The sequence below is a fragment of the Spermophilus citellus genome (genome assembly GCF_964194105.1).
Source record: "Spermophilus citellus genome assembly, chromosome: 6".
Taxonomy (NCBI): Eukaryota; Metazoa; Chordata; class Mammalia; order Rodentia; family Sciuridae; genus Spermophilus; species Spermophilus citellus.
Window position 1 is genome coordinate 34,120,469 of NC_138187.1, and position 12,262 is coordinate 34,132,730.

At 42.6% G+C, this 12,262-nt stretch overlaps 2 protein-coding genes across 2 annotated transcripts in view; both read right to left on the bottom strand.

Annotated features, from left to right (window-relative positions):
- The window catches only part of LOC308650966 (signal transducer CD24-like), a 41,925-nt gene extending 30,975 nt beyond the window's left edge, over window positions 1-10,950 (bottom strand). Inside the window, exon 1 of the mRNA XM_081297565.1 lies at window positions 10,821-10,950. The gene's annotated coding sequence lies outside the window, so the exon portion shown is untranslated. The remainder of the gene's footprint in view (window positions 1-10,820) is intronic.
- The window catches only part of CYTH3 (cytohesin 3), an 88,454-nt gene extending 77,494 nt beyond the window's left edge, over window positions 1-10,960 (bottom strand). Inside the window, exon 1 of the mRNA XM_081297561.1 lies at window positions 10,821-10,960. Within this exon, the coding sequence (XP_081153687.1) occupies window positions 10,821-10,854 (34 nt within the window). The 5' untranslated portion in view covers window positions 10,855-10,960. The remainder of the gene's footprint in view (window positions 1-10,820) is intronic.
- Between the last annotated feature and the right edge of the window lie 1,302 nt (window positions 10,961-12,262).

The following is a 12,262-nucleotide window of genomic DNA, read 5'->3' on the forward strand; positions in this document are numbered from 1 at the left end:
TGAAAGAAATTAATTTGATAATATCCACTGAAAATATCCTTCAAAAGTAGAGGCCAGGTGGATGAAGTGGCCCATGCCTGTAATCCCAGCGGCTCAGGAGGCTGAGGCAGGAGGATTGCAAGTTCAAAGCCTGCCTCAGCAAAAGTGAGGTGCTAAGCAACTCAGTGGGACCCTGTCTCTAAATACAAATCAGGGATGGGGATGTGGCTCAGGGGTGGAATGCTCCTGAGTTCAATCCCTGATACCAAAAAAAAAAAAAAAAAAAAAAAGAAAGAAAAAAAGAAAAAGTGGAGGAGGCCAGGGACTGCAGTTGCAGCTCAGCGGTAGAGCACTTACCAAGTATGTGAGAGACACTGGGTTTGATCTTCAGCACCACATAAAAATAAATAAATAAAATAAAGCTATTGTGTCCATCTACAACTAAAAAAAAAAAAATTTTTAAAAAAGTGTACATGGGCTGGGGATGTGGCTCAAGCAGTAGCGCGCTCACCTGGCATGCGCTAGGTGATCCTCAACACCACATAAAAATAAAATAAAATAAAGATGTTGTGTCCACCGAAAACTAAAAATTAAATAGTAAAAATTCTCTCTCTCTCTCTCTCTCTTTAAAAAAAAAAAAAAAGAGTACATGGGGGCGCTGGGGTTGTGGCTCAGGGGTAGAGTGCTCGCCTAGCATGTTCGAGGCCCTGGGTTCGATCCTCAGCACCACATAAAAATAAATAAAGGTATTGTGTCCAACTACAATAAATAAATCTTAAAAAAGAAAAGAGTACATGCATTGCCAGGAGAGGATAGTACATGCCTATAATCCCAGGGGCTCGGAAGGCTGAGACAGGAGGATCGCAAGTTCAAAGCCAGCCTCAGCAAAAGCAAGGCACTACACAACACAGTGAGACCCTGTCTCTAAATGAATTACAAAATAGGGATGAAGATGTGGCTCAGTGGTTGAATGCTCTTGAGTTCAATCCCTGGTACAAAAAAAAAAAAAAAAAACATGTATTAAAGTTTTATTGTTGTTTTTCTTTTAAAGTGGAAGCCAAGATGCTTTTGATAAAAAAAAAAAATTTAAAAAAAGAACCTTCAAAATATTTTTCCCCTTTTCACTAAGCAGCACCACCACCTACCTAGACACACAAGCCAGAAACCCAAATTCATCTTTGAATCCTGCAGTTCCTGCACCTTTAACCTCCCTCAAGTTGTCCATGCCCATTTGATTCTCCAAAATCTGTCTCATCACTAATAAGGCAATGCAAATTAAAGCAATAAAAAATCATTTCTTACTCATGAGAGCAGCAAACCTTTAACAGTCTGACAAACACCAAGTGTTGATTAGAATGCTAAGAATGCTGGGAAATAAGAACACTACTCACCAGCTCCTAATAAGAAAGCAATCTGTCAGAATCTAGGAAAACTGAAAGCATGCCTAAAACCCATGATTGCAATTCTGGCAATATACTCTATAAACTCTCTCACATTTGGAAAAAGGAGATAATCCTGTGGAGTTCATCTCAGAATTGTTTGTAACATCAGTGTAAAATTAACAATATAAACTGGCATAGTGATGTACACCTGTAATTCCTGGCGCAAAACTAAATGCCCCCCAAATTTAAATTATATTAAGAACTAGTCTTCGGCAGGGTGCAGTGGTGCATGTCTGTAATCCCAGCAACTTGGGAGGCTGAGGAAGGAGGATCACAAATTCAAGGTCAGCCTGGGCAACTTAGGGAGACTCTAAGAAACTTAGCAAGGGCCTATCTCAAAAAAAAAAAAAAAAAAAAAAAAAGACTGGGGATGCAGCTCAGTGGTAAAGTACCCCTAGGTTCAATCCCCAGTACAAAAAAAAAAAAAGCACATAAAAGTTCAACAAAGAGGGGCTGGGGCGGTGGCTCTGTGGTAGAGCACTTGCCTAGCATGTGTGAGGCACTGGGTTCGAGTTTCAGCACCACATATAAATAAATGAATAAAATAAAGGTCGATCAACATCTAAAAAAATATTTTTTTAAAAAAGTTCAACACAGGACAAGATTTATAAATGTGATAGCAGTTAAAGGAAAGGAATAAAGTCTATAGATCATTACACAGATAATCTCACATGCAAGCTAAAAATCTTTACATAGAGTATGATACCAGTTTTATAATTCTAAACAAACCAAAAAAAGACCTACGTATCATTTATGGATACACACACACACACCCATCTTCAAAAGTATGAAAAATAAACCAGAGAGCCTCACAGCAAACCCATAATTGCTGCCACCAGGAAATATGAAAGGAAAGAAAAGAACAGGACCAGGGGTTGCTATACAATGTGACTTCAACTTCATTCAGTATTTATTAAAAATATTTACTGAAGACCTACTATATACCAATCATGTTTTAGGTCTTAGAGACTTAGCAGTAGATAAAAACAGAAAACATTCCTGCTTCATCTGAGGAGAGACAATTTAAAAATAATAAAAATGTAATAGTAAGTGGTGATAAGTGCTAAGAAGAAAGATCAAGCTGGGGAAGGAAAAAGAGTGATGCTGGAGTGCTGTTTTAGAAAGCCTAGCTGAGTAAGACCTCTGTGCTAAGGAGACACTTGAGCAGAAACCAGACCAAGCAGGCAAGCACCACATGAGCAGAGTAAGGGGAAAGTACGCAGAGACCACAAGTGCAAGGGCACGGTGACAGGGGCACACCTGGCAAGTTCACACAGTGACAAGGAGACCAGTGAGTGTGACTGGAGTGGAAGGGGAGAAGTGGGATAGGAAATGTTGAGACAGCAGGGGAGAAAGGGTGGGAGGGAAGAGAAAGGGTAAGAGGTAGAAGAGCCCCCAAGGTAAGAATTTTTTTTACTTATTTTTAAAGAATTTTTTTTAACAAAAAAAGGGAAGATGATTTGTGTCAGTCATATGAGGCCCCACATGCCTCAAGTATTTACTACCTGGTTCTTTTACAAAAGAGTTGCAGCCCCAGGGTTTGGAGCAAACCAGTCATGATACAAGAGGAGGATAGGAGTCTAAATAAGATGAGGATGGGGCAGATCAGAGGAGTGATACAAGGAGGTTAAGGCCCAAGAGGTGGAGATATCACCACAGTTTTGGCCTGAGCAACTGAAAGAAGGACACTGCCATATACTGAGATGGAGGGTCATATCTGTAGTGCTTTTATTTTATTAAAAGAAAGAAAGAGGGCTGGGGATGTGGCTCAAGCGGTAGCGCGCTCGCCTGGCATGCATGCGGCCCGGGTTCGATTCTCAGCACCACATACCAACAAAAGATGTTGTGTCCGCCGAGAACTAAAAAAATAAATAAATATTAAAAAATTCTCTCTCAATCTCTCTCCTCTCTCACTCTCTCTTTAAAAAAAAAAGAAAGAAAGAAAGAAAGAAACCAGGAAGACATAAATCAATGACATATAACAGATACTACACTAATTCTGAGTAATAGGAATGTGAGTGCTTGTCTATTATTTTTTAACCTTGGGGGGTTGGGGGATTTTTTTTTGGGGGGGTGTTTTGTTTTGATTTTGGTACTGGGGATTGAACCCAGGGATAATTAACCACTGAATCACATCCTCAGCCCTTTTTATATTTCATTTTGAGAAAGAGTCTCACTAAGTTGTTTAGGGCCTCTCTAAGTTGCTGAGGCTGGTGTTGAACTTGCAATCCTCCTGCCTCAGCCTCCCGAGTTGCTGGGATTACAGGCATGCACCAACCTGCCCATCCTGGATTTTTTTTTTTTCCTTATTTCTAAGAGTTCTAAATCTGGTGTTTTTTTGTTTTGTTTTGTTTTAGTTTTTTTTCTTTTTAGTTGTTGATGGATCTTTATTTTATCTATTTATATGTGTGCTGAGACTCGAACCTAGTGCCTCACACATGCTAGGCAAGCGCCCTACCACTGAGTACAACCCCAGCCCTGGTATGTTTTTATATAGACTTGTTTTTTCATGTCCTTCCTTCCCTGCACTTCACCACTACCATCCTAACCCACAGCTCTTTGTAACTCTCACCTGAATCAAAGCAACAGCTTCCTCATTGGTGTCCCAAGTCCTACCTCCTCCTCCTCCAATCCAGAAGTCTAGAATATCCTTTTTAAAAAGACTGGGTGGGGGACTGGGGATGTAGTACCATCTGTGGTAGATGATTTGCCTAGTTTGCACAAAGTTCTGAGTTCAATCCCACCACAAATAAAGGCAGGGTGGAGTTTGAATTGCAGCTCCACCACTGTCTGAGAAATTTGCTTAGCTTCCCTATGTCTCCATTTTCCTATTTGTAAATGTTGGTAATAGTTGGAAGAGTAAATAAATTAAGATATGTAAAGCACACAGGAAAGAACCTGACAGCATTAAGTAAATATTAGCAAAAATTACTGAAACATAAATCTAATGACATACCTCTGTTTAAAATCTTTCAGTAGCTTCATGCACTTAGAATTAAATCTGCATTCTTTATCTGACAGCCTGCCCAGCTCCCTCTTCACTCCCCTTTTAAGCCACACACTCAGGTCTGGGCAGCTCAGTGCCTTCCCTTCTGCTAGGCAACTATCCCTAGAAGCTGCTGCAGAAGATTTCCTCAAAGAGGTTGTCCCTGGCCACATGCTTTCTTGAAACTTTGTCCACCCCATACCCCACATCTACCCAACCCCTTGCCCTCAATCTTTTGATTTCCTTAAACACATTTAGCATAATTTGCATTTATTTTATATTCCTGTCTAGGGTTTTCCTTGTCCATCTCCCCATTTAAGCATAAGCTCCATCAACACAGGAAATTCATCTGCCTTATTCACCACTTATTCAGCACAGAGCTTGGCATTTGGTAGAAACTATATCAACATTTGAATAAATAAGTGACTATGGGGCTGGAGTTGTGGTTCAGCAGTAGAGCACTCACCTAGCATGTGCGAGGCCCTGGGTTTGATCCTCAGCACCACATAAAAATAAAATAAAGGTTTGTATCCAATTATAAATAAAACAAAGTATTTTTTTTTTTAAAGTGACTAGGGCTGGGATTGTGGCTCAGTGGTAGAGCGCTTGCCTAGCACGTGTGAGGCCCTGATCCTCAGTACCACATAAAAATAAATAAAACAAAATAAAGGTATAAAAAAAAGAGTATGCTCTAAACAAAATCTAAAAGCACCTATCATGTCCACTTTTTAATCATTCAAAAGTATAGAGATAAGCCTATCAAAACTATTACAACATGCCATATATATGTGTGTATATATACAAAGTTATTATTTATCAATTTATTTTTTAAAGTTCAGTGGCTTTTAGTTTCCTATGAACAGACTGAAAGTATAGGTTACATTTTGTTTTACATTTAATATAAATTAATTGTGTCATTTAAAATAAATACATAGGGCTGAGGTTGTGGCTCAATGGTAGAGTGCTCTTCTAGCACATGAGAGGCACTGGGTTCCATCCACAGCACAAAGGTATTATGTCCATCTACAATTTGAAAAAATATTTTTTAAAAAATAAAGGGTTGGACTGGGGTTGTAGCTCAGTAGTAAAGCGTTTGCCTTGCATGTGTGAGGCACTGGGTTCAATCCTCAGCACCACATAAAAATAAAGATATTATGTCCATCTACAACTAAAAAAATATTTTTTTTTAAAGAGAGAGTGAGAAAGGAGAGAGAGGAGAGAGAGAATTTTTTTTTTAATATTTATTTTTTAGTTCTCGGCGGACACAACATCTTTGTTGGTATGTGGTGCTGAGGATCGAACCCAGGCCGCACGCATGCGAGGCGAGCGCGCTACCGCTTGAGCCACATCCCCAGCCCTAAAAAAATATTTTAAAAAAATAAAAAATAAAAATAAATAAAGGTCTAGGATTGTAGCTCAGTGGTAGAGCACTTGCCTAACATGTGTGAGGCCCTGGGTTCAATTCTCAGCACCACATATAAATAAATTAATGAAATAAAGATCCATAAACAATTTTAAAAATATTTTTTAAAAATTGGGCTGGGATGTAGCTCAGTGGCAAAGCGTCTGCCTTGCATTCGAAAGCCCTGGGTTCGACCCCCAGTTCCAAAAAAGACAAAAAAAGAACCCCACCCCAAAAAAAGATTAAAAATAATAATAAAAAAATAAAATAAAATAAATACATAAATTCCCTCAAAAAGGATATTTGGGGCTGGAGGTGGGAGGTAGGGGTAGGTTAATAGTAAAGCTCTTGCCTAGCAAGTACAAAGTTCTGGGTTTGTACGCCACACCAAAAAAAAAAAAAAAAAAAAGGTAAGACGGTTCTTATCAGTATACTATACTATTTGTCCATAAAAATTGTTTTCTAATTTTAGAAAGTGAAGATAGACAAAACTTTTGTAATGTCAAGAAATAAAAAGGCATATAGTGAAAAGTTTCCTCTTCACTTATCTTCCCCATCACCTCCCCAAATAGGTAGCCACTGTTGTTAGTTCCTTGTAATTTTCATGTGTATTTTGGAGCTCTTTCTGTATCAATTCACAAAGAGCTTCCTGATCCTTTCTACAATTTCACAATTTCATTCACCATCTGGGCATGTTGTCATTTATCTAATCAGTTTTCTGCTGATGAACAAAGCAATGAATAATTTTTTTGCCTATATTATCTCACACATGGACATATGTATCTGCAGGCTTGAATTCCTAGAACTGGCATTGCTGGGTCAAAGGATTTCTATACTTGTGATACACCCCCAACAGAGCCCAGGGGTAGCTCTACCACTGAGCTACACCCTAAGCCCTGCTACACTTGTAATTTTATATTGACCAACATCCTGTATATATTGGGGTCCACCCAGAGAAATAACCATCTCTTTAAGGGTCTGAAACTGAGGGAATTTAATATAAGGAGTTGGTTACTTATGTGATGGAAAACAGAAGTCAAACAAGAAACAGTAAGACAGCCTGGAGATTAGCAAGAGCAAGAAGATGCTCCCACCTCTTGGTTGCAGAGTAGACAGGAAGAGGTATTTCCAAAGCTCAGGTGCTGGGGCCAAAGGACAAGGCAGCTGCAGAGACACTGTCTGAGGCAGTAGGAGGGGAAGAGTAACAAAACCACCTGGTTTCCCTCTTCCTCCTGCCATCCAATCTCCCACCAGTGGCTCCCACTGGCCAAATCCAGGTGGAGGACAGGTGACCAAGGACCAGGGAAATGCTGCCTGTGGAGGTGAATCCCTCTGCAGGGGGAAAAGGCAAGAAATGGATTTAAGCCAATAGGACATAGGGTATATTGAGCCTCCCTGAGAGCCATGACTAATTTATACTCCTACCAGTAAATGCTGAGACAGTCTTGCCAACATTCTGCTTTCAAACTTGGGGGTTATCACTTGTCTGACACATGAAAGATAGAATCTCAATCTAATCTTAATTTATATTTATTTTATTTTGAGTGAGGCTGAGTGTCACTTTGAGCCAGACTTAATCCTCACCTATACTGATGGGAGTAAGTGGAAACAGGAAGGAGAACCAATTTAACTTAATTCACCTCATCTGCCATGGACGATCCATTCAGGAACATCAATCAGACAAATGATGGCAATGTGCCAAACTAGCCAGTCACCTTCCAAGTAGAGACATATCCAAAAAAAAAAAAACTGTTGAAAAGAGAAAGGCAACAAGTGCCAAAAGAATTACAAATACCTTAACTACACTCTGCACACATTATAAGAAACAATGTGTTCTTGTAATCTTGTACCCCCAACTGGCTCCTCCTTGTAACTGCCTTCCAGCCATTCATGCCACCATCCTCTCCTTATCTTGCATTGAAAGAACAAAGAATTACATCCTGAACAAAAAGTTATATTATAAAAGCAGCAAGTGAGAATCAACTTTTAAATAAAATTTTAAAGTACCCAACCAAAACATTAACAAAAAAGATCTTTTAAATAATCTTTGGCCGGGCTGGGGATGTGGCTCAAGCGGTAGCGCGCCCGTCTAGCATGCGCGCGGCCCGGGTTCGATCCTCAGCACCACATACCAACAAAGATGTTGTGTCTGCCGAAAACTAAGAAATAAAATGTTAAAATTCATTTAAAAAAAAAATAATAATCTTTGGCCTCTGTCATAACTACTGTATGAATAGATCATTTACTTCACCTAAACAAGCTGAAACTGACTCCCCAGACACAGCTCAAAGTTCTTTCCTACACTCTAAAGGTATATCAAAAAGTGTTATGCTTTACAATCAACTGGCAACTGAAATTGTTCTCTTTCAAAAGGCTGAACTTCATTTTTTTTCTCCTTTTCCTTCTTTCTTTCTTTTTTTTTTTAAATAGTGCTGAGGATTATAACCGGGCCTTGTGAATGTGAGGCAAGCACTCTATCAACTGAGCTATATCCCCAGCCCTTGAACTTCATTTTTTAAAACATGAATTTTAAAGCAAAACTTTTTTTTAATCTGGGCGGGTTATGGCAGAGGTGGAGTGCTCGCCTGGCATGTGTGTGTGAGGCACTGGGTTCGATCCTCAATACCACATAAAGTACAGTAAGGATACTGTGCTCACCTATAACTAAAAAATAAATATTAAAAAAAACTTTTTTTAATCTAAGTGATGCTAACTGTACAGAACTATAAAAAGGTATGTTAACTTCAAAACCTCCAACAATCAACAGTACATCAAGTTTATACAACAAGCACTAAAAATGACTCATATTTCAAAACTGTGAAAGATTTTTATTTGATTCAAAATTACTTATTCAATTACCAAACATATTCTTAAATGTCTTTCACAATTCAAGGAAGAAAGATTTTGATAAACCAAACCAATAAAGGTTAAAAGTTTGGCAGCACCTAGCATGCTGCCTGGCATTTTAGTAGACAATGAATATCTGTTCATTGTTCAATGTTCCAGTGAGATGAATTAAATCATCCTGTACATGTAAAACATCTGTATGCCTTTTATAAACTGAGTTTCTTTTTCAAATTTGAAAGTAGCACACACTTTTTCCAGACACCTGGAAAATATAAAAACTAAAAAAATAAAACATATTATTACCAGTTTTTTCATTGTTTAGACAAGGATGCAAAGCTGCTTATGTTTAATGGCTGAAAATGTCTCCCTCACAAACTTCCCAAATTTAACTCACCATTCTACTATTGAACATTACTGTTTCCAATCTTTTACAATTATAGTGTAATACATACTGTCACGCATCATATATATTTTTGAATTTCAAGGTTGTTTCTCTGTGACACATTACCAAAAGAGATATTAATAACCCAAAGATAGTTTTAAGCCTTACTGATACCTAATATCATCCTTTGTTATGGTTCTGGAGAGCTATAAATAGCTGCAGCACACTGGCTCATTTTTTTTCTTTATACCTGCTTTTTACCTTCAAGTGTTCCTCATTTCTTTAGTCAGAGTCAGAAGCACTTTCCAAACAAAATCGCCAAGACAGCTAGCCTCCTTGACTCTAATGTCAAATATTCAAATATTACAGTTGTTTGTCTTATTTTATAATAAGGGGAAAACTGCTATGCCAAATTGTGCTGGGCAAAAAAGCAGGGCATCCAGAGGGAATCTATTACTTAGGATCCGGTGTCTCCAGACCGACAGCCAGGCTGTAGGAGGGTTTGCAACTGGGCTCCTTCTTTACACAGCATTCTCCTTCATAAACAACACACCCACTCGGTGCCACAGTGCTACCCCTGGCTTTAACTATGAGAACTGAACTTGCCAAATGCCATGACTGGTGCCAACTTCCCACCAGCCCTACCGCACCGCTTCTTTCAGCAAAAATGATTTCCTTCTGAGCAGCACTTGCATTCTAGAAGGCACCTTGATTAACCACTTCATCCCGAACCCTTCAATACTGCTGATTCTTACAGGCAGCTGCTCCGGCAGCCTGTAATTAAGATTTTTCTAAACACTCCCTTATTACACGGGGTTCTGATGATTCGGTCTGTCAGCAAAAAGGAGATCATTAGCCAAAGGATAGAGCGCCTCAACTTGGGGTGTTCCTGTAAAAAATATGGGCATTAACCCTTTGCTTTCCAAATCAATGGACCCACTCCCCATACAGGGAGGCACGTTACTCAGCTTTGAAACCTAATTCACAGCATGACACGACAGTAATTTGTATTCCACTAAATAATTTACAACAAACACGACCCTTCCTGCAAGAGGACGCGGAATGTCGGACACACAACCAGGGCCACGCCGGGCACCGGCACGACCCACTTCGGAAAGGTGTCCTCCGCACCTGATCTCGGGGCTCCCCTCCGCTGCTGGCTGGGCTCCTGTCGCCCACCCTCCGCAACACTGACTCGTTTTTCTGCTTACTCTGTAACCTTTGCTCTTTCATAAAATGCGTGCCCAGACCTGGACTGGAGCTGCCCCCCTCCTCGCCTAAGCAATTTCCCAGAGACCACTCCGGATCTAAAGCCAGGAAAACGGTCCCAATTTCCAACCTCCCCCCATCCCTGATGGACCCCGGAGGAGCCCCGAGAAAAAACTTTCCCCTCCCGGGTTCCTACCCGCTCGCCCGCTCCCACCGCCTGAGAAGAGCTGCTGCCTGGGGTCTTCCGACACCTGTCCGGAGGGCGTGGACGCCCTTGGCAACAACACGCGAGGAAGGTCGCCCCGCAGGGTCCCCGCCCCACCAGGGCGACCCCCACCCCTCCGCGGAGACCCCGGCCCGTGGCGACCCGCCTCGCACCCGGACCCTCCCGTGCACTGGCCGGCAACCCCTCCGCGGCCCGCCCCTCCCCGGGGCCGAGCCCCCGCCTCGCCCCGGGTCCGCGCGCCTCAGGCCTCCGCGGTCACCAGCCCGCAGCGACGCCGCCCGGACGCGTCTCCTCAGGCGACCCCGGCCCCAGGCCGCCGGCGGGCCGGCCACACCTCCGACACTCACCGCCGCCGCCCTCGCCGCCGCCGTCTTCGTCCATCTTGAGGCCACTCCTGCGGCCGGCGAGCCCGGGGCGGGCGGGCTAGGAGCCGGGGCGGGGGGCGCCGCAGAGCGAGCGCTCGGGTGGACGGGCGGCTCCACAGCGCGCGGCCCGGGTCGCGGCCGGGCCTCCTCCGGCCGGGCGGGGCTCACCGCTCGGCGCGCCGTCACGTGACACAGGCCCCGCCCCCCGGGGCGGTGGGCGGGGTCCGCCGTGGCTGCCCCGCCCGCGAGAACACGCCCGGCCCGGCTGCTTCTGCGGTGGCAGAGAACTGAGACCCTCAAGCTCAGGCCCCCAGAGCGCGGCTCGAGACCCCCTCACCCCTGCCCTCCAGCAGCCTGGACAGGAACGGAGGGTCCGAGACGTGGGGACGTCCCACTCTATGAAACCCAGTGGCCGGGTGTCTAACTCGCACGTGCACTCCGGGGGCGAAAAAAGATCTAGGAATGAAAGCACTGAGAAGTCAGACCTTGCCCCTCCTGTCCTAGGACCTGTCCTGGAACTGATGACAGCCTTTCAGCTTTTTGAAATATAATGAAACCTCTGCTTTTTCTGACCATGGGTGCATCTTTAAATTAACAAAGTGCAAGGCATATAAATGAATGTTGTCCTGAGGTAGGAACCGAATCCCAATCCAGCACACCTGGGGTGCAGCCCTCAGAGGGCTTTAATAGGGGTTGGCCAGACTGGCGTCAGATGCCCTTGGAGTTTAGCGCCAGTCTCCCTTGGATTGCTGCCAGCTGCCGGGATTTATGATGCAGAAGGAGCTCTGAATTCAATTTCACGTGGGCACAGCCAGGAGCTGGGCGGAAGGCTTAGCCTCCCCCCCCCCCCCCCCCCGTTCCAAATCTATGGATTGTCTTTCTCTGATATCTCGTTTCCAGTAATTCTTCCTGAAGCATTGAATGTGGGCTTTTCCAAGCCTTCTGCTCGAACAAAATTGCATTAAAGAAAAGCAAACATTGTAATGGAAGAGATAGTTCATCTCTAATAGAATTTTCCAGCAACTGTTTTATATTTACAAATTGCCCATTGAATCAAAGGATCCTTCCTCCATCATCTATCAAAGCAGACAGTTTTCAACCTTTTTGTTCAAAGTCATGGGATGATTCCAAAGAGTTCAATTTCCTAATAACCTCAAGAATTAAACACCCAGCATTCTGGTGCTTCCTAAACTGTAGGGACACTTCTGGGTGTAGATAAAATGTTTGGCAGTTTGTGTGACAAAGATGCAACAGGAAAAGGATCTGGGAGTCAGGAGATATATGTCCAAGTCCCAACCCACAGATGTGGCTTCCTGATCTTGTTCCTGTCAGCTTTGTTATCTAGAGATAAGAGCATCATTACTGAGAAAAAAAAAAAAAGACAGCATACTTTGAACTTGATAATGTGCTATGTAGAGCTTTGA